Here is a 22,848-nt window from a genome sequence, read left to right as displayed (position 1 = left end):
AGATGCCAGTTTCCATCTAGCATGATTTCTGATGACAAAAGTTTGTAGTTTGTTTACAGTCATCAAACAGATGGATCCGCTTCCTTAAATAGCAAAGGTAGTGACCTGCAGAAGGAGGGTAAAAAATTCCATGGTTATCAGTTTTGAACTAATCAATATTTGAGTTTCACTAGGAGCTGCCCCGTAAAACATTTGATTTTTAAGTTGTTATAACTAGGCTGGATAGTGCTTGGAGGCATTCATGCAAAAAGGGTTTTGCTCCCCTCCTTCCTTCTACGTTGAATAATCAATAAGAAATGTCACATTCATTAAATGTGGAAAAGAATTAAATTGGCTGCATAGTGTGAGTTTCTTCTGAAATCCCCTTAGCATCTATATGTGTTTGTATTTTTGGACTTCCTTTTTGTTGATGATACCACAGATCTGAAAGAAAAATCAGAACAATATTATCATCAGCCAGGAGACACGTGGCCTGATTTAGAAACTTTTAAAAAGATGCCTTTTGATTACACAATCCATGATCCAAAATATGAAGATGCAAGTCTCATTTGTTCAACAGTACAGAAGGCAAAGAGTGAAGGTCAGGATACTTATTTTCTTTATTTGAACAACTTATTTTTGTACAATCTTTCATAGAATAAAGCACTGCAATGACCATATGATGCTCAGAATCTTGTTTTACATTCCAGTCTCAAGAAGAATTTGGTGGGGGGGGGAGTGTAGGACCACTCAGTCTGGAAGTCCGACAATGATTTGTATTATGGATTAAATAATGATTAACTTTATTGACATAATTCATCTTTAGCTAGTTCCTTTCCCAATCTGACCTTGAGCATTGTACTCACACAACTGATAGATGCTTCTACCCAGGCGTCCTCTCTCAAGTGTGTGAGAGACAGGGACTGAGAAAGAAAAGGAAAATAGCAAGTTTCTGTCCATAGTTACTACTGAACTACTAAACTATCCATAGTTACGACTGAATTTTTTGTGACCAACATGTATTAGCTGAACCTGACACTAATCTGAATAAAACCTCATTATTCTAGTTCAGCTTCCTCCTGAGTGAGGCAATAATGTCCACTATTTGAACATGCTGACTTGGAAGTCTTGAAATTATGTTTTCAACACATTTGAAAGACACCAGATTGGATAAGGCTGATCTAGTAACTATTTAGAACTATGTTCTGACAAGGGCTTAGTAATAACATTACAGAGAAGGCAATATTTTGACAGAATGATTGACATCCCTCTACTCCCATAAAGAAAATCCATTTTTAATCCTGTTTTGGTTGTAAATTAGTGTAGATTTGCAAGAGGATAATGAGCAAAGATGTCCTCATCTATTTGCAGTAGTAGGTGCAGCTTTTAACTGATACAATCAAAATGCATTTGTGCAGATAGGTCAACAAAGAGAAAATCAGAGGATTTGTATATGCGGCGTCAGACAACTCGGATGAGATTATCCAAGTATGCTGCTTATAACACTTACCATCATTGTGAACAGTGTCATCAGTATATGGGCTTTAATCCCAGATATCAGGTAAGATTTATAGAACTTGTAAAAGAAAATTCATTAAATTTCTGGGACAGCAGAAATTATTGAAGTATTCATCAGATTAAAATACCTGGAAAGGACACAGCACGGATGGTCCGCTATATGCAACATTATATTAAATAGGCTGGGTCCATGTCCTTTTGTTTAGGACACAATATTATACCCACTTTGCTAGGAATCTCGGAGTCAGCCTCACTAAACCAAATTGCTTAGCAATAACATGGAAAAGGAAGGTTTTTTTCAACTTCCCAATGTAGCTTAGAATGAGACACCAGATTTCCTGCTGGTATCCTGTTCAAGTACTTGCTCAGTTCAACTCTGCTTAGCTTTTCAAAGCTCTACCAAGATTGGCTTGGTGCTGCCATCTATTGGACTCGTGAAACATTTCTAAATAAAAGCCTAGATATTGGGCTATTTTTTTAAACTCCTTGTTCAACTCACTGCATAAATTTTAAAATGTAGTATTGTAGATCTGCAGCAAATTCAGAAAAGTATCCAATATGACACTATTGGATGGAAGCCATTCTTGTTGGCGTTCCATTTTAAATAATCACCAGTCTTTAAATAAGTGTTCTCCTATGGATCTATTAAGGATTGTTTGGGTTGGAACATAAAAATCTGTTTTAATTAATTAATGCAACCTGTTTATTAAGATGTGCTCTGCTTTTCTGCCACTGTTTTAATAGTCAATAAGCATATATCAGTGTCAGACCTGTCAAAAGGGAGCAAATGTGTTATGGTACATTTGTGTCATTTTCTTTTCTCAGCTTTATGAATCCACCTTACACGCTTTTGCCTTTTCCTATTCAATGCTTGGAGAGGAGATTCAGCTACACTTCATCATCCCTAAATCTAAGGAGCACCATTTTGTCTTTAGCCATCCAGGAAGGCAGCTGGAAAGTATGAGGTTGCCTCTTGTCACAGATCAGGTAGATAAAGAGCTATGTGTAAAACTCTTGTTCTTCTACAGGGTTACTATTTCACTTGATTGGACTCTGCTTCCAGATGATAGTATAGATGGATTGATTGATCTCCATATCATAGAAGATAGCCACTGAGCTATCCAGTAAGGAAACCAGAGGTGAACAGAGTTTTAAAATGGCCTTTCAAAATTTTCCACCACATTTGTGGATGGAGAAATTGGGTGAATTATTCTCCAGCAATTTCTCCTGGACAGGATACTGCTAGCAGTGATAGGTATACCATTACTAAAAGAGCCCTCTTTTATTATTTCAATTAATATTCCATCTTCTCATGGCAGCTTCCTTGGGTAGTCAGCCAAGAAGGCTACAGACCATTGGAGAGAGGAGGTTGTAATGAAAGTCAAGACATTCACCCTGAGAGACCCTGGGTCTCTCTGAAAGAAATGCAAGAACCCTACACTCCATCCACTAAAATGTCTTTGAAGTTCATTTTTCCTTTGAGACAATTCTTAAAGCGTTTTTTTGGGGGGGGGAGCCAGTTTGGCCTCGTGGCGAAGGCCCCAGGCTAGAAAGCAGGAGGCGGTGAGTTCTAGTCCCGCCTGAGGCCTGAAGGCCGGCTGGGTGACTCTGGGCCGGTCTCTCTCTCTCTCAGCCCAACCCACCTCACAGGGTTGTTGTTGTGGGGAAAATAGGAGGAGGAAGGAGCATTAGGTATGTTCGCCACCTTGAGTTATTTATAAAAAGAATAGAGGCGGGATTAAAAAAAAATCAAATTCTCTTTTATCACATTGAATGAACTTGTACCCTTTGACAGAGAAATGACATCTCATTTTATTTAGGTTGCAGCTGTACTTTATAATACTGAGCTGAGTTTATCACTGTAATACACAATTTTTACTAGGAGGGCATCTCTTGGAAACCTCCATTTCCTCAGGAGCAACAGGAAATGCTTTGCTATATATTTACTTTTTTTGCCAAATACAGGCCAGTCATAGAAGGAACTAAACTCTGTTCAGCAATGGAAGGGTCTTCCAGATGCTGAAAAAATGCTGAAATTATTGATGCTCTTAGAACAAGTTGCAGAGTTTGCTCTTGCTGCCAGAAAGCTAGGGGACAGCTTCTGTCTGGGTCTGCAGTTAATTGGAAATGAAATGAATGTGAGGATGGTTATATAGCTGCTTTCATGCAAATAAACGAAGATGCTAGTATGTTCGCTTATGGGTTCCTGCCCCCATATCTTGTATGTGTGTATTACAGTGACCGTTGGCTAGCAGCAAATACAATTCAGTAAGTTTTAACCATCCTCTTTATTCTTTGTTTCAGTTCTCATTCTCACCAAGGAGAATTAGTTGCAGCCACCACATTCTAACTGGATAATTAATTGGACAAGACTTTTTTTTTCTTTTCTAAATTATTTCTAATGTTTTAACTGTACACTTTAGATAGGCAAGCCATTGGGCTTGGTAGAGATTGGTGGAAGTATGGAGCCATGTTGCTTTCTTCCTTTACATTTTCACATGTCTTTTGTCTTCAAGTAGAATAGTAAATTCTTCCTTTTCCTCCTCTTCCTCCTAGTCATCTCCCTATATTATTTACAGGCTTTTGCAAATATTAGGTTTACAATATGTTATATTATATTATATTAATCCATATAATAATACACAGATTCCTAATTTTACAGAGGCAGGACTACATAAAGAGCCCTACGTTTACTCCAACAACAGGACGCCATGAACATGGACTTTTTAATCTTTACCATGCAATGGATGGAGCCAGCCATTTGCATGTTTTAGTTGTCAAAGAATATGAAATGGCAATATATAAAAAATACTGGCCCAATCACATCATGCTTGTTCTGCCAAGTATTTTCAACAGTGCTGGAGTGGGTAGGTACATACTGAGATTGTTACTTGTGTGAATAAAATAAGGTTGCAAACTTTAGTTGGCAGCACTGGTAGGATAATTAAAGCAGGAGGGGCAACTCTGGGGAAAACGTAACCTTGCTTGAGCCCCTTTTTTGTAGCCTCCAAAAACATCCCAAGATTATGCTGCTGATTTTTATAAAGCAGCAAAAAATTGGCTCCTTCCAATGATTTAATTTCAACTTATCCTCCAGTGCAGCTCTTGGCCACTGACATCAATAAATCAGTAAAGTACTGCTCTTGCCCACAAAAAGGTTGACTGCTTCTTGTATAAACTGTTGATTAATTGGTGAGGGACAACTTTAATTTGATTATGTGCCATCAAGTCAGTGCTGACTTTTAGCAACCACATAGATTTTCTCCAGGATGATCTATTCCCAACCTTGGCCCTTAGGTCTTCCAATGGTGTAGCCATTGCCATTGTAATTAAGTCTGTCCATCTTGTTGCTGGTCATCCTCTTCTTCTCTTTCATTCCAAGCTTTAGTTTAGAGTGGCCAATAACAAATGAAGCTGAACACTTTTTATTTGTAGGCTTGCTCACCATGATAGCATAAAACACTGAATGAAAAAGATATTATAAATGTTTTTTTAAATTTATGACCTTGACTGATTTTATGACTTAAATTGTAATTTATCTTGCATAAATACAAATAAATATACATTTATCTTCTACACACAGAAGACTATTTTGAGATTTGGTTATGGTACAAATGTAGTCATGTGTAGTAGATCCCATTAATTTATCTGTTCCAAGTCAGATGAACAACCATCTAAACATTTTGGGCAGCTTAACTGTGGGAGGAAAATCTTTTCATATAGCCAAAGACATTGAGATAAAAATGCAACTTCCACTTTCCCTTACTGACAACTCACTTTGCTCCTTTGGTTTGGCTGTAGGAGCTGCCCACTTCCTGATAAAAGAACTGTCTTACCATAATTTGGAGCTGGAACGAAACCGGCAGGAAGAGCTTGGCATTAAGCCTCAAGATATCTGGCCTTTCATTGTCATCTCTGATGATTCCTGTGTGATGTGGAATGCTGTTGAAATTGATTGTTCTGGTGACAGAAAAAGGTAAATGGCTATTTCTTTTGGGCAGTGAAGACTTTTTTTTGAAACTAATATGATTTGAATCTACCTTCTGACCTCTTGCAGTGAATACACATGGACAGAAAAGAATATTTCCCTAAAGCAAATTCTTCAGCACATTGAATCAACTCCCAGTGTCACCCACTATGCTTTGATTGGGATGAGGAAGTGGTCCAGTAAAACTAGGAGTGGAGATATCCAGGAGCCGTTCTCATGTTGCCATGTACATGACTTCATCATGCTGAATGTGGACCTGACCCAGAATGTCCAATATAACCAGAATAGGTGAGCCAAGTCTGAGTAAGGGAGCCAGCTCTTCCCAATCAGGTGCCATATAGATTTGTTGGGATTACAGTTTCTAGTATTTGCAGCCAGTATGGCTAGCCGTCATGATGGCTGGGTAATTCTAAGGGTAGTTTTAACACATCCATTATACTTACTGATCCCAAAGTATGATGATTATTCTGTATTTTATGATTCTTCTTTATTTTAGGGTCAAATCTTAAATGGTACTAAAGACATCTTTCTATCTGACATGCATTTTTAAAGAAATAAAAATAACCAATCATAGAAAAACTGGGGAAAAAATCAATTAGCGCATTCCTTTCCTGCTGTGACCTGTTAAAAATAGCTCCATTGAAACAGCAGTTTGGATTTGTAAGAAATCGTGTGAACCATTTAATATCATGGCTGTTTTTTTCCTTAGACTTAGACCTGTGATGTCAGACTATCAATTCCCTTTGACAAATGTCAACTTCATGGTTTCTAGAACAGGTCCTGTTATCATCTGTGCAAATGTCTGGCCCATATTTCTAGTGTATTCATAGGGGGTTTCTATTCAAATTTCAGGAATCCATACTGTTCCTTAAATGCTAAATCTCCTGCTCTTCCCAACAGATTTGTGTGTGATGATGTGGATTTCAATCTACGTGCCCACAGCGCAGGCTTGAGGATCTGCCGGTTCAATCAATTTAGCGTCATGAAGAAACAAATAGCAGTGGGGGGGCAAAGATCCTTTCATATCAAATCAAAGGTGAGACTTCAGGAACAGAGTTGCCTACTAACTGCAAAGTTATACATAGGTACTACATTTAGTAGATTCTGAGGTTAAACAGTGAGATGATCTGATTTGAGTTCTGATTTTAGGATCAGGTTGTGCCTCCAAAACTACAACATATTTGTCCTTGAACTGTTATTTCCTGGAGGTGGGTGAGGACATGTGATCATAGAAAAAAGTGTGCTATCAAAACAGCCACTTTCTCAATAATGCAGGAAGAAGAACAAGAACTTGATACTAAGTTATTGTTCTTCTTTCTGCATTATTTAGTCAAATTAACCTTCCTTTTTCCCCATTCCTGTTAACAACCAGTTGTATTAAGTGAGGGTGATAAAATAATGAGAAATTTAACACTGAGTCTTCAAAACTGAAGAGAAAGTCTGAGAAGTTACAAAGGCCTGCTTCTTTCAGAGAAAAATGCCACCCTGATCACTTTGGGAGCCAAGTATTTCAAGTACTCACAATCAGTCCTCACAGAATTTATGGGAAAAGAATCCGTTGAATGATTTGATAGTTGTTTTTTGTAGAAATTTAAATAACAAAAGTGGTTCTGCTAATTCTACATTTTCCAGAAATATGCTATTGAAATAATGTGCAAGAACACAAAAGACTGACTTGTGTAAGTGCTCAGTTCTCTCAAAGCAATGGAATTCAAAGGGCCACCATCTAAGAATATTTGAGAGGGAGCTTAGAAACAGTTCATGATAAGGATTCATGATAGTAAACTGTTTGAACTAAGGATTCTTTATTTTTATTTCATTTCATGCCTCTTTGAGAGAGGGGATGGTTCCATTGGCTCTGAAGGGGGTGTTGGTGTGGCCCTTCCTCAAGAAACCAGCCAATCTGGACAATTTTCATCCAGTCTCCACCCTTCCCTTTCTAGGAAAGGTTGTTGAGAAAGTGGTTGGCCTCCAGTTCCAGAGGGCCCTGGAAGAGGCAGATTATGTGGACCCTTTCCAGTCAGAATTCAGGCCTGAGTATAGTACTGAAATGGCTTTAGTCATGTTTGTTGATGACCTGTGGTGAGCTTGGGATGGGGATGGGGCATCCATTCTGGCTCTCGGCCTTCGATACCATCAACCATGGTATCTGGACTAGCTGGGGGCTCTGGGAGCGGGCGGCACTATTTTGCAATTGTTTCTCTCCTTTCTCTGAGGCCAGTTCTAGTCAGTATTGGTGGGAGGGGAGCAGTCAAGCCCTAGGCCCCTGCTTTGTGAGGTACCTCAGGGCTCTTCCCTCTTCCCTCTTCCCTCTCCTTTTCAATATCTACATGAAGCCATTAAGTGAGATCATTTGTCAGTATGCGACGAGGTATCATCAATATGCTGATGATACTAAGTTGTATATCTTTGTCCCCTGACTATCCAAGTGAAGCTGTTGAGGTTCCATCCCAGTGTCTGGAGGCTGTGAGGGTCTGGATGAGAAGAACAGTTTGCAGTTCAATCCTGCCAAGACTAAGTAGTTATGGGTTCTGAGTCCCCCAGATCTGGGAACTGGAGTTTTTCCGTATTTGGTTCTGGATAGAGTTACATTGCCATATTGAGACTTAGTGCACAATCTGGGGATCTTCCTGGACTCACAACTCCTGCTCAAAGAGCAGGTGGCAACTGTAGCTAGGGTGACCTTTGCACAACTGCACCTTGTACGCCAGTTGCACCCATTCCTGGCCTGGGAGGTCTTGGTCAAGGACATTTGTGCCTTAGTTATCTCTTGATTGGACTGTTGCAATACCCGTTACATGGTGCAGCCATTTGAAAGTTGGTCCAGAATGCAGCGGTGTGTGTAGTAGGTGCGGCTCGTTGTGCCTATGTGGCAGCACTACTCTGAGAGCTGCACTGGCTCCCAGTAGATTTCCAGGCAAGATTCAAGGTGCTGGTTATCATCTTTAAAGCCCTACATGGCATAGGACTGGGTACTTGCAGAACTGCCTTATTCCAAAAACATCTGCTCACCCCACTTACTCCCAAGAGGAGGGAATGGTCTAGGTTCCCTCTTTTAAATTTGTCAGCTCATGGAGCTTATGGAGTGTCCCTTTTTGGTGGCTGTTCCTGTGCTCTGGAACAATCTCTGCTCCCCCCCCCCCCCATGATACAAACCAGATTCCAACTCTACTTGCCTTTAGAAAAGCTATTAAGACTTGCCTTTTTCCCCAGGTGTTTGGGTTCAGTTGAATGGAGTCCCCTTTTGGTTGTTTAATTATTCTGTCTGGCCACCATTTTATATTTTGAGTAGGTTTTTAATGCTACAGTTTTTTTTTTAATTTATTGTTTGCTTTTTGCTGTATGCCACCCAGAGCCATATTGTTTGAGTTGGGCAGCCCTATAAATCCATTAAAAGGTGCCTGCACTCTGGAACACCATACCCTCGAGATCAAATTGGCCCCAAACCTGCAAGACTTTTGTAAAGGTTTGAAGACTGGGATGGGCTCCAGGGCCTGGAGGGCTGGAAGGTTAGATGGCCCGTTGAGAGGTTTTAGTTATTGTTTTGGTTTGGTTTAGCCTTGATGACCACTGTAGGTTTTTATTCTTTGCTAATATTGTTTTTTAATTCTTCTAACAGGTCGTTAGAGTTGCATTCGTGAGATGGGTGACCACAAAAATTGATTGATTGATTGATAGATAAATAAATAAATAAATAAATGTATTGTCGAAGGCTTTCACGGCCGGCATACGATGGCTGGTGTGGGTCTTCCGGGCTGTGTGGCCATGTTCTTGAAGTTTTGTTTCCTAACGTTTCGCCGGTCACAGGTGCTGGCGAAACGTTAGGAAACAAAACTTCAAGAACACGGCCACACAGCCCGGAAGACCCACACCAGGCAAATAAATAAATGTCACCTTTGTAAAGATTTTTGTCTTTATTTTGGAAGCGAGCAGTTGAAAGACAACCACAATAATGTCAATATGTCAGAGTGACATCTCAGCTCTCAACATGCTTCTGAATAGTGTGTGTGCACTTGTATTTGTATGTGTGTGCGTGCTTAGACACATACCCTCAAACACGTGAGACATCTGAATTTCTTTTTTTCCCTCAGTCAGTTATATGAATGTATTGTTGTATTTGATTTTTGTTCAGTTACATGTACCTTTAACTTGATTTCAAAAGGAAACTCAGTGATAAAAAAATGAATCACGATCACCGTCCTTGTTTTCTTTTCAGGTGTCAGACAATTTAGTGAGTATTGGCCCAGCTCAATATATATGTGCCCCCGACAGCAAGCATACCTTCTTGGCAGCTCCTGCTCAGTTGTTGCTTGAAAAATATCTCCAGTATCACAGCCATCGCTTCTTCCCTCTTTCACTGAAGAATTATAGCCACCCAGTGCTGTCTGTGGATTGTTACCTGAATTTAGGGCCACAGGTAATCAATTTAATTAATAAATAAGTGTATGTGTGTGCATGCCCTTCAAATGGAGCTGAACCGCAACTCCCAGCGTTCCTCCTCGTTGCTCATACTGCCTCTAGGACTGTAATTTAGCAACACCTGGAGGGCTCTAGGCTTCCCATGCCTGATAGGTAGAATCTGGGAAGGAGACTCTGCCTGCTTCTTATTATCTGAGCTATCAGTCTCCTAAGGTATTTATTTATCAAATTTATATCCTGCTGCAGTCAGAAAAACATCCTGGCAGCTCACAAAGATAAGCAAACACTGTAACAACATATAAGAACATCTTATAAATACAGTTGCCCTCCCCCCTGCCCCCCAATAATACATGTTATCGGGCTCCAAAAGCCTTCTGGAAAAGCCCTGTTTTTAATGTTTTCCAGAAGGCAGATAATGTTAGAGACAGACAAACCTCCAACTGGAGGCCATTCCAGAGGGTCAGACCCATCACTGACAAACAACGCTCCTGGGTTTTGGGCTTCGTGACCTCCCAGAAATGGGGAACAACCAGCTGTTTTTCCTGGCATGATTGAAGTGATTGGGCATTGCCCCTTTCTTCAGAAAAGGCAACTGTGCCATGCCAAGGAGAATAGTTGAGTGGCAGCAACTACTTGCTATGATGGGTTTTTCCAGCTTTGCCAGAATAAGGCAGCAACCGGCTGTCTCTGCAAGCCTGGGAACTGTTTATGGAGTATTGTGACTTAGCTATTAGTGCCGTCAGCATGCATGATGCTTGACGAGGTGCCCTAGGACAGATCCTTCCCAGATAGAAATGTTTGATGCAGAGGAAACACTAGAATAAGAGGAAGGAAGTGGTGAAGCAAAAACGAAAAGGAGATGCTGTTATTTCAATTACACGTGATTAGGAACGGCGCCAGGCTCCTATGTGAGCCAGCCTCCGCAATTTATCTAACTCTAACATGTTATTAAATTAAATAAGAGGGGATTTATGTGGTTACTCTTTAAAAGCTATTCTGTCATGGAATATATAAACCTAAGAAAAAAAGAACTTATTACTAAGCATAAATCATGATCTATCAAATTAAAAAGATATGTGCTGTCTATAGGAGAATTCTGATGAGAATAAGAATTTGCTATATATTTGCCATATCTGGATAAATGGATTTTTCCATTTATCTGCTATAATAGGATTCCGTAATTTGAAACTGTTGCAGATGTTTCTGTAGCCATAACTGTTTAATGATGCTAAACTGAACTGTCTCTGGATGGAGAGTAAGCCATTCTTGCCTTTTTGTTCCTCTTGCAAACAGATTGCAGTTTGCTATGTTAGTTCCCGACCTCATTCTCTGAATGTTAGCTGCTCTGAGATGATATTCAGCGGACTCTTGCTATATCTCTGTGATTCCTTTGTTGTAGCCAGCTTCTTGAAGAAGTTCCACTTTTTGAAAGGTAAGAGAATGCTGTTGACACATGAAGTGACTTGGAGGGAGGGAGGGAGGGAGGGAGGGAGGAAGGAAGGAAGGAAGGAAGGAAGGAAGGAAGGAAGGAAGGAAGGAAGGAAGGAAGGAAGGAAGGAAGGAAGGAAGGAAGGAAGGAAGGAAGGAAGGAAGGAAGGATCTGAGTCTCTGATACTTGAACTTTCCTATCTGAAAAACCATATTCTTGGGAGAAAAGGAACCTTCTAGGAAGAAACATCAGTTCAGTGCAGGGATAGATTGATTTCCTGGAAACAAGGAACCTGATCTGTTTCTAAAATGGCTTTTTGACCAGTCTAATTGCCAATGAGGAAAGTAAATGTTCTTTCTATAGGGAATACTGTCATATACCCTAACTGTTCTGGTGCTCCTTTCCTTTCCTTTCCTTTCCTTTCCTTTCCTTTCCTTTCCTGTCCTGTCCTGTCCTGTCCTGTCCTGTCCTGTCCTGTCCTGTCCTGTCCTGTCCTGTCCTGTCCTCCCTCTCTCCCTATTAAAGGTTAACCCTATTACTCCAGGGATATCTCTAAAAGTTCTATTGGCTTTGGTGCTGCCCAAAAAATCTTTCTTGTATTGGAAATTATTTTGTTTTTCTCCTCTTTTCTTAATTAAGAAGTTGAATTAATATTTATCCAATAACTTAAAATGGGTTTTATAGGTTCAAATAATTTAAAACATTTCTGTAGTGGTAAATATGTAACCTGTTTCTGACAAATAGCAGTTTCCTTAGGGCTAAGGCTATGAGCTTCCCTCAGAGCTCTCTTTCCACCCACACCTCCCAGTCTCTTTCTCCTCACTTTCACACACCTTCCGCCTCCACCAGAATATAAACTGCATCATCACGCTTTGATTGACTCCTCTGATACCCACTCATCACAAATGTCATATTCAGCAAAGGGAGGGAGATATGAATTATTTTGCCACCTGTGAAAGATACCCTCTAATGCAGAGAGGGAAAGAAGACGGGTCACTGGGACATTTCTAAGAGACTGCTTGGTGCCTCTTGATTGCTAAAAGGATCATCCTTTCAGGGTTTCCCCTTTTGACTGATATTGTCTCTTACACCATTCCGTAATTGGGAGTTGGGATTTGGGTCCAGGATGTTGTCCAATTTTTTTTTTAGTTCAGGGAGTTATGTATACATAACACAAATGCTAATAACAATAATTCCCACAGGGGCCACCTTATGTGTCATTTGCCAAGACAGGAACTCCCTACGCCAAACGGTTGTCAGGCTGGAACTGGAAGATGAGTGGCAATTCCGGCTAAGAGACGAGTTTCAAACTGCCAATGCCAAAGAAGACAAGCCCCTCTTCTTTTTGACAGGACGGCATATTTGATAAGAAATTATCCAACATCTTCAAGTGGCCTCTTCCAACCAAAAATAGGTTGTGAAAAAGGGGGGAGGGGACCTGAAATGTTCAGCCGAAGTTTCAAAAAGACCCATGATGTAGACACAAAATGTAGGCAACTTTGAAATATTTGTATTATAGTTCTATTTTATTTGACACATTTGTGTTCATAATTTCAAACTGTATCATTATCTTTTATAATTTAACATGTTAAAGCTGCTCTTGTTGTATTAGGAGCAGAGTGGAATTACTGCTTGTTCTAGCTGAATTGTTTATAGGTTCTCCTTGTCTTTGTTTTGGTTGTATAAATTATAGAGATTATTTTGTCATGAAATAGTTGTGGAGGTATAATTCAAAACTTAAAAGTAGATTCCCTTCTTAACCTTTTGTTGAATTAGAATTCAGTATACGGAAAATGCTACATTCTTAGTACATAATGCAGCTGATAAATGAACAGCTAAGTGAAAAGTTTTGGGTAGAGTGCTACTGTGGAGGCGAAAATGAACTGGGCAGTTGCCCCATGCAAGCCCCAATGAAATGAATGGGAGATGTGAGGAGCATGGCAGTGTGCACCAGACTCAATGGGAACTGCAGAAAAGAACTGTCCAAGGGGTTGTGCCTTATATGAAAATTGACTTTTAGGCCTTTACCCTATTAGTAACTTCGAGCATCTTCCAGGATCACCCCTTGCCATTGTTGAGGTGATATAAAGCCTGTCCTCCTTACTGTTGTATAGGTACAAAACTGGGTGGATGATTCTAGAAGATGCTACTGTATAAATCACTAGTGGTGATTTCCCTCGTCCTAGTCTCAGAATTGTTGTCTCTTCTACACAGTTTTTAAAATGGAGACATTTATAAGACATAGAAATGCTGCCATAAGGATGTTTAGTGATTCACTGAGAACATTTGAAAGTGAAAACATATGAAATTTAAAATTCTAATAACCAAAGAAGAAGCCTAAACAAATTAGCAATTAACTAAACCTGGTGGTAACACCAATAAGAACAGTTCAAAAACCAGCTGGTTAGTTGCACAACCTAAGACTTCTTTAGGTTTGATGTGCAAATAAAAATAAAATATCATCACGTCTTAGGTGCATTGAATTCTTTGACTTCAAACTTTCTCCCTCCATAAAGTTATGCAAAGCTATGCCTGGATCAAACATACGGCCTATCTGCTTTACTGTATTATTACTGCAGTGGTCATCCAGAAGTCTTTGGAAAACTTGCAAGGTGTTGCCTTGTTTTGTATTCTGGATAGCTAAGAAAAATCAGCTACCCAGCTTCTTTTGGGACATTCCAAATTGTAGGTAGCCATACTGGTCCATTAGAATAAGAATGCAGAACCAAAAAAGGATACTACCTTAATAATGGTCATGTCATAAAATATACTGTAATAGGCTTTGAATGTCCTGGAATGCTAATTCTGTTAGATGTTAAAACAGGAAAAGGAAGTGTAACCCTTATTGTTTTGGATGGTGCTGATAGTTCTTGGAAAATGGTAACAATTCCAACTCTGAAAATATAAAAAGGAACAATTATTCACATCTCCCTCCACTACTAAACAGAAAATGCAAATCCCTTGTAAGACAGAGAGAAATGGAAAGAAAAAATTGTAGTTTTACCTTATAATAATAAAAGTGGAATCTATTTTAGGTGATGCCTATCCATAGGAAGATTTAGTGTACATTAGGGCTAGGTAGCCTGGGACCAAAGACTGCCTACAGCTAATAACCCCCTTCTTTTCCCTGCCCGCAGACCAGCCTCTTGACTACAATCGCTGAAAATTGGTGCCATAATTCCCTGCTAGTTTGAGATGGGAAACAGTCAACATAGTAGTGTAAACCATACAATAAGCTTAACATAGCTTAAAAAACAAGATCTCCCCAAAACTCAAGACCCCTCCCCCACAGAAATTTGTTGGCCCCACCTACCTTGCATCATCACCCTGTCTTCCCCAAAATACAAAGAATGGCTTTCAGAAACTTGGCCAGATGTATATGAATATATATATGTTACAAGTGGCTAGATAGCTTAGTGGTTAGAGCACTGCTCTTTGATGTGGGAGACTGGGGTTTGAATCCCGCCTGGTACCTACCTTACCAGTAGGGGCAAAGGTACCTCAGGCAAAGACCCCCTAACACTTCACCTGCCTGCCTTGGATACGAGAGTGACACGAACTAAGAGAGTTATGCCAACTTGGACATTGCCCAGATTAACAAGTCTACACCAGAAGTTGGGGAACCAGGACAGTCTGACGATAAGTGGGCTACTGGAACAAACCATACATGGATGAGATAAGAGTACCTGGAATTGATGGAACGCTACTGCAACAGTAGACTTAATGAGAGGGGATATATGAAATGTATGAGGGAACTATGGATGGACACAAGACTTAGCTAGTTACCCAATGCTTCACCATAGTGAAGAGGAAGCTGCTCTCACAACTTGAGAAAGACTAACTACATTACATCCAGGACTCAAGAAGGCCTGGAAAAACAACTGGATGTGCAGCCAATACCTGAAGCTGGAACATCACTGCCACCCCCTCCATTACAGAGCACAGCAGCTGGTATCAGGCATAAGCTCATGGATAAACTAGCTATAGTCCACCCTTGAGACTGATTACCAAGGCTCAGTTGAGAAGTACCATCAGATAGTATGCTAGAAGATGCCAATAGAGCCCTCATGACAATCCCTATTACCACCATAATTCAAACCAATGAACTGGTATACACTACAGCCACTGTAATCCTGGAGATGCTTGGCTACACAATCAAGAACAGCAGTACCTAGCCCTCCCCCCCCCCAGGAAAATGAGGTAGGAGGCTAAGATCAAGGCGACTCAGAAGTCAGTTGATGGAACTACAGAAGGGTGTGGACGTTAAGGATAAGACTCAGCTACTGAAAAAATACAAAGGCCTGACTCCATCTGAAGCCCTAAAGATTGGTAAACAAAGGCTCACAGCACTGGCTACCAGGCTAAGGAGATACCCTAGAGAAGCAGAGACCAAGAAGATAAATGCCCTGTTCTCCAAAGAACCATCCAATATGTATTCTCAACTGCAGTGCAAGCACACAGTAACAGCAGAGCCACCAGCAGCAAAAACTGAACAGTACTGGAAGAACATATGGGAGAAAGAGAAGACACATAACACCAGTGCAAAGTGGCTGCAGGACCTGAAAGCAGACCACAGCAATTTCCCAGAACAGGAACCAGTCACCATCACAGTAGCAGAAATCCAACAGTGGGTCAAGAACATGAAGAACTGGACAGCACCTGGCCCAGACAAGATCCACACTTACTGGCTAAAGAAACTAACAGCAGTGCAGAAATGCCTAGCACCATAGATGAACCAATTGCTAGCAGCAAGCTCCTACCCAGACTGGCTAACACAAGGAAAGAAGTGCTGATCATGAAAGACCCCCACAAAGGAACAACACTGCCCAACTGTACCTGTTGGCTTTCACTAGGTTGGGGGATTTAAGATGGGCCTGTTCCTCGTTTCTTCTGTTGTTATAGCTATACACAAAAGATGTGCCTTCCTTATATGTTTATTAAGAATGCTGGAGGATTTTGACTGCTTAAAGCTCACCATAGTCAGTGAAACTTTTACTCACCTTATTTTTCCTGGAGATCACTCTTCCTCTTCAGAAGTCCAATGAGATGCTTCTACTTCAGTTTTAAACTGGACCTAGCTCTCTGTCATAGCTGAAGTAGAAGCAGCCCACTCTGCTGAGAGAAAGACGAGCTACTTTACACACACACACATGCTTGCCTTGTACAGCTGTCACTTGGATATAGTTTGTCTTGATGCACCTGTCAAGTTTGACTATCTGAATTTGGAACACTTTTGAATTTTTGCTTTTGAAACAACACAGGATGTTTTTAACAGAACTCTCTCTCTTAGTCTTAAGTGTTCTTGAATTTTAAGACCAATGGGAAGTTCACAAAGAGGACATGAGTACAACAGGAACCTTCCATTTGAGACCACACATGGTGTCTGATACAGAAAATAAGAAAGGAATATTATGTATTGATATCCTGAACAGTAGCTGATGATAATGTTTCATGCATTTCTGTAATTCTTCTACGAAGTTGGATAATGAAATTGGTGGCCATAACTAGATGTGGTTATTGATTTACATGGCTTAACAATGTACTTATCCTATCCTGAATCTTTAAATCTAATTGTAACTCCAATAATTAGCTACTTGCCAAATTAGGACAACATAATTTTGGAAGCAAATATAAGTTTGAACTATTTCCTTAAGAATTTTCTCTAACCCTGAAGATTTATTTAATTTGCAGCAGAAATTCAAAGCTGACCTCTACTGTTTTATCCTTTACGTGTAATGAATGCGCAGGGTAAAATGCTGAATATTTTGTGGAGAATAATCTATCTTGCTTCCTTCTCTGATGAACAAATACCTTTTCTCTTCTATTGTCATCTTGTCTTCAGGAGCCCAGCATGGCTTTGGAAGTCTTGAAGGCTTCAACAATGCAGTTCTTTGCCCTGGCAGGAAGACCTGCTCTGTGAGTAAGCTCACACATCGATTTAACACTGACTGGAAATCAGCTTGTACAGCTTGCTATAAATAGTAAGCATAGTTATATAACTTAGTAGAATGATTTTGCATCCTTTACACATGGAGCCACACATATCCAAAAGGATTAGCGCACCAATCTAGATTTTATTACCTTAAGTTATAAAGAACTAGAGAAGTGTGAACCAGAAGAAAATAGCAGATTTAATCAGAATTTGAAAGAAACTATGGGCCCTTCCCGTTGCCAAGTTCTTTAGTTATCCTGTATCAGCATGAAATTAATCCCCATTTGCCAACTCCTTTCCTGCCTTTATTCCCAGTCACTATAGTCATCTGACTTCTCTCCAAGGTAATGGTGACAAAGACTAACAGATTTTACAAACTTGGAAGCTTCTTTTCATTGGTGTCAGAATACAGGTAGTCCTCACTTAATGACCTCAATTGGAACCAGCAACTTCATCGCTAAGTGACACAGTGTTAAGTGCAACATCACATGACTGACTTGCGAGTTACTGTCAGCTTCTCCATTGACTCTGCTTGTTGGAAGCCGGCTGTGAAGGTCTCAGACGGCAATCACATGACCATGGGATGCTGCAACTATCATAATTATGTTCAAGGACCAGTCAGCGCTGTCGTAAGTTTGAACGGTTGCTAAACAGGGCAGTCATTAACCAAGGACTACCTGTAAAGGGCAACATACTATTTAAACACTGCACAGCTAAGGACAACGTGGTTGTCTCTCTCATGGGCTGGGGATGAGATGAACCACCCCCACAATACATTAAATCCATGAATATAGTTAAGTCAGGACTCAAAGAAGACCTGACCTTTTACAATACTCCTTCAGCAACTCCATTTGATGTGCAATTTTTTTTTCTGCTTATAACACTGTTTACAGTATCGGCACTGGAATGGGGATAAGGAATGATCAGATGGTTAAAATGCTGGAAAACCTCATTCGTCAAGAGACCTGGTAATGAATCACAACTGGAGGAGGACAAACTGACAGTCATATCTAGCTCCTTGATGGGCATCCAGTTCTTTGTTTCTTTAATTAAAATTAAACAGTCTAATTTTCTGGAACATTCTTGTAAAGGAACATGACATTGCTTGTAATTCACATTTTTCAGTGGCAAAAGTATTAAGCGCTTTATCTATATTGGCTGTGATCTATTCAGAGCTAAGCACTTTTAATCCCACTGCTTTAAAAAAGAGAACTATGCCTGCAATACTGAAATTAAGGAATCTGATCATCAGTGTTTTATTATAGGCCCACACCGATTATGCACCATGACTTTAAGATACACTTAGGAAATCTTGCTCAGCAGAAATGGGTGGGTTTTTTTCCCCTAGTGAAATAAAAAAATCCAGATGAAACTCTCCTATCTTTGATAATTTGGAGAATGAAATTATTTCTTTCAGTAACAAAACCGTGAGAGTTTTGTACAGTGTTAAAGAATAAACCTGTTGCAGAGAGCTACAATTGTACAACCATAAAACTGAGTTAATAGCATCATATCTGAAACAACAACTTGTTAGACAAGAAAGCTTGTTTTGCTGCTGTTGTTTTTAGTGGCAACCCAACCTTTGATTCTGATAGACCAAAACTAGGATTGGACCTACACATTGCACAACCATAATGTTTGTTGGTTTGGTTTCAACTGAATGCATTGTATGAACTTGGCCATTACACTTTTTATAGTTATTACAACGTGTGAATGCAGTCACTCATGTTAAACAATCCATGACTTACTGTGATGTGTAAACCCAGCCTACTTCATCCTTTGGTAGGCTCTGTGCTATAGAAAATGCATCTGGATATGCCATGCTGAACAGGGTATTTTTGCCAATTTCCACAACCAGATTCACATTACCCCCAAATTGCTTCTGCTGCTGTCTAGTTTATAATGTGCATCTTGGATGAATAGCAATCTTTTTAAAAAATCAGAAGATCTATCGTACTCTAGTAGAACTCCAGTGGTTTTAGAAGAATACCACAGTTACAAACCTCCACCTTTCACCATGTCCCCTTCCTCACCCTTAATGGAAGAGTAACTCTGTGAATTGTTCATCCCGGTGCAAAATGCTGGTAGTTATTTTTCTCCGGGCATGTAAACACCTTTTCCAGGAGGCTTATGACTTAACAGGGCTACTCGAGGAGTCAGCTGCCAAGCAAAGGGGTACCAGATTACGGAGCTCATGTTTCTTGTCCAGGCTAAGGTTCCAAGAACATGAGCAGGCTAAATTAGCAAGCAAACAGAATCGCTGGGAAATTATTCTCTCTGCATCTTTGTTGTCAACGACACATTACTTTAAGGCAGGAGTTTTGTTTCTGGCTGAAACTTAAATCAGCATTAACGTTCTTGGCAGCATAACTCTCTGGCAATGGAGGAAAGGAATCATCTCAAGATGCCATCTGAAGATACTGAGTCCTCTTGGTCATGGGTAAGGCCTCTTGGTCTACATGTTGGAATTAGAAGACAGTTTGATTTTCTTTTCAGCTTGGCTTTTCATTTGCAGATGATCATATTGATTCAGCGCAAAGCACTGTCAAGTTGCTGCTTGTTTCCAAGCAAGTGGGCAGGGAAGTTTCTTCGGTTCCTTTAGTTTTCAGCCTGGGAAGAGAATAAAAATACAGCAGAGAAGGGGGGAAATGTGCACCTTTATGCTGCATGCAGTTTAAAAAGCTTTTTTGTTTTTTTCGGGTGTTGTTATAGAGTGCCATTCTATTGGACAAGCCTGTCTCTTGAAAAACTATTTTCCCCATTTTAACATGGGTTGGAATGTAGAAGGACCTAGCTGTGTGAGCATGTTTGGCTAGCTAAAGTTTAATTTCATCCTGTTTTGCAATTGTTTTACTGTATACCTAAAAGACAGCAAAACCTTAAACACTGCCCTGACCTGGACCTTACTTTCTGAAAAATGTGAACTGCTACTGTTTTTGAAAAATAGCAATAGGGAGATTTTGCTTGGCTCTTGTAAGCCTTATTCTGTATCACTCCTATAAACCTTTATATTAGGGGGTGGCAGAAGATTGGAGGACATTTGAAAGGTTTGCAAAACCTTGCAACCAGCAAGGTTTTCTGACTCCTGGTGGTCTAATAATAGCAACTACTAAAAGCCTTGTCTCACTCCCAAATACAATTGTTGGAGGGGGGAAAAAACCCAGACTGCTAGGATTGGATTTTTGTATGAGAAGACTTGCAAGTTTGCTTTTTCATCACAAATTCCTGGGCTGATTCAAAAGCCCCCTGATCCTTAATTCCTGTTGCGCTTTTGTCTGTCTGAGCCACAGTTTCCCACCTAACTCTGGTGGATTAAGCCTCTGATAAATGAAACAGATTTTGCAAACCAAAAGTGTGTCCCAGTTCTGTGCTTCTACTGTGATTTAGAAAGGGGAAGTATGAATATTTCTCCTGTTCAGGAAATGCTTTTTCAGTGTTTCTTGATGTGTCTGTCTCGAACGGTACAGTCCATGATAGACACTGAAGATGGTTCTGGACATAGTGATGTGAATTTGACACTCACAGTATGTATGGAATATGAATAAAGGATGGCAAAGTTCTGTAATCCTCGTTTTCAGTTGGCTGATAAGTGATTCAGAACAAAAATCATCTGAGTCTTCTGCTGGAGTTAGTCTTGCTTAATGTGTTAATGATGGATGGACTTATATGTAAAGAAGAGCAAGAAGGGTAGCATATAAGATTAACATTTTACATTTGTCTGGTGTGGTAGGTAAAAAAGAGTGATACAAAAATACATATATTTAGAAGATATCTTTAATGGTAAAGATATATCATAGGAGTAGAAATACGATAGATAGGAATGAAATGCAGGAAAAAGGAGACATCTTTCAAGTACACTGGAAGCAGATACAAGTACTCCCAACAGAAGAGAATATCTGTAGCTCAGGGTTGAACTGTGGAGTCCTTGGTGTATCATAATATCATAAAACAGTAATGCAAATAATGCCTGAGAACATTGAAAATGTTGCCAACAGGGAGCTGATGAGTCAGCTGAATCCTAACTTATGGTGGGAAGTTGATATTTTCAATAATCATAGGGAATAGGTAACCATTTTCCACCCTAGATTGTCTGAGTCATTTTAGTGTATGTGACCCAGAATGGCAAAGAGAAGGAAAATTCAAATAATGCTCTCATGACATTAAACATTGTAATCATAACCTAAGTAACTGGTAACTTGATGTCTTTGGTATCTCAAACTGAGAGCTGTGTCATAATATATTTAGCCCATTCACTTGCTTTTCACTGAAAGCCTGCATTTAATCTACCATCCCCCCTTTGTGTTTTATCCCCAAAGCCAACAGTAGTGGTCACAGTAGCATCTCTTTGCCCTATGCTTTACTTTGGTGATTTTTAAGAACGCAAGTGCAGCATTGTTAGATATGGTCATCATGGGTTTGCTTTGAGTTTTCCTTTACTTTTCCACCTTTTTGAAAAACAAAGCCTAGAACAATCCCAAAACAGAAAAATGCACAATATATTAGCACACTAAAATGCAGTTTTTGCAAAACATTTAAAAAAAAAATATGAGTAAGGAAAAATATATTTTCCTTGAGAAGGGCAGTAAATCCTTCCACCGAAAAGCTCAAGTAACATCCTTCAGAAATCTGCTAGTCTTGAATTACTGCGATAGGAGAATTAAATTGTTCCTTCAGGCTTGGGCCTCATCAGTTGACTCAATGGCACATGAAGGAGTGTTGGATTTCTGCTGCCTTGACTCTGCAACCTTTATATGGATCAGTAAATCCCCTGGAAGAATTTGTGGAAGCAAATTTTCCTCTACTCTACCAATAACTCTGTTAGACAGGACAAATATACTCAGGCAGAACACTACTGGTAAGAGACAAGGTGAAACAACCTCTAATTCCTTCTGTATCTGTGCACATACATACATGAAATCTCAGTTGTAACGGGATGGGGTCACTGGATGGAACAATGACAAACAGGTGTCATTTCACAACTTAGCAGGTCTAAGAAAAAATTGTTTGGGTTGGAGTCTAGTTTCACAGCAGCAGTCAGGATTATGCTGTTAGATGTCTTGAAACAAAAAAACCCAATTTATTAATTTATTATTAATAAATTATATCTTTATTACACAGTTGTACATAGTTGTAATGATTATTTAAAAAGTACCAATGTTATTTACTCAATTTTGTTTCTTATGACAATAATTCAGTGGGATTAGCCTGCGATGATCATTTTCCATACATTGTTCTCACTAAAAGACAGAACTGTCTGTTTATCAAGCTAGCAGTACTGATTCGTATGTCTGGGTACACACACACACATACACACACACACACACAATCAGTCAAATTTTGGCAGATTTTAGGTATGAGATTATTTCTCCCTTAGTCATATATGTGAAAGTGAATAATATGAAATTATGCTAAATTTGCTGTTCACCTGTATATACTGGTTTTACACAGAGCAAATGTTTCTGTCTACAGCCCTTCACAAAGCAGTTTGAAACTCATCTTCCTTTCTGCCAACCTCAAAAGGCAGAGAACATCTTTTCTTCCCACTGATCAATAATCCAATCAGTGGTGCTCCCTGAGCTACTA

The 22,848-nt window shown here is 39.7% G+C and overlaps 1 protein-coding gene across 9 annotated transcripts in view; it reads left to right on the top strand.

The window, feature by feature from the left end:
* GREB1 (growth regulating estrogen receptor binding 1) overlaps positions 1–22,403 on the top strand; it is a 102,020-nt gene extending 79,617 nt beyond the window's left edge. For 7 of the 9 annotated variants that reach the window (XM_007422916.4, XM_088136013.1, XM_088135999.1 and 4 more), the window contains 10 exons: positions 422–580; positions 1,398–1,540; positions 2,323–2,484; positions 4,160–4,364; positions 5,299–5,473; positions 5,555–5,773; positions 6,386–6,521; positions 9,702–9,902; positions 11,198–11,336; positions 12,536–22,403. In XM_007422916.4, coding sequence (XP_007422978.2) covers positions 422–580; positions 1,398–1,540; positions 2,323–2,484; positions 4,160–4,364; positions 5,299–5,473; positions 5,555–5,773; positions 6,386–6,521; positions 9,702–9,902; positions 11,198–11,336; positions 12,536–12,699 — 1,703 coding nt within the window. In that variant the 3' untranslated portion in view covers positions 12,700–22,403. The remainder of the gene's footprint in view (positions 1–421; positions 581–1,397; positions 1,541–2,322; positions 2,485–4,159; positions 4,365–5,298; positions 5,474–5,554; positions 5,774–6,385; positions 6,522–9,701; positions 9,903–11,197; positions 11,337–12,535) is intronic. The other 2 variants (XR_015795263.1, XM_025163185.2) reach the window with 2 other exon arrangements.
* Positions 22,404–22,848: the final 445 nt, after the last annotated feature.

The sequence above is a fragment of the Python bivittatus genome, unplaced genomic scaffold, assembly GCF_059951505.1.
Source record: "Python bivittatus isolate LINGU-HERP-01145 unplaced genomic scaffold, Pbiv_v1 ctg000020_np1212, whole genome shotgun sequence".
Taxonomy (NCBI): domain Eukaryota; kingdom Metazoa; phylum Chordata; class Lepidosauria; order Squamata; family Pythonidae; genus Python; species Python bivittatus.
Note: the sequence above shows the minus strand (reverse complement) of the source record. Positions and strands in the feature narration are given on the sequence as shown.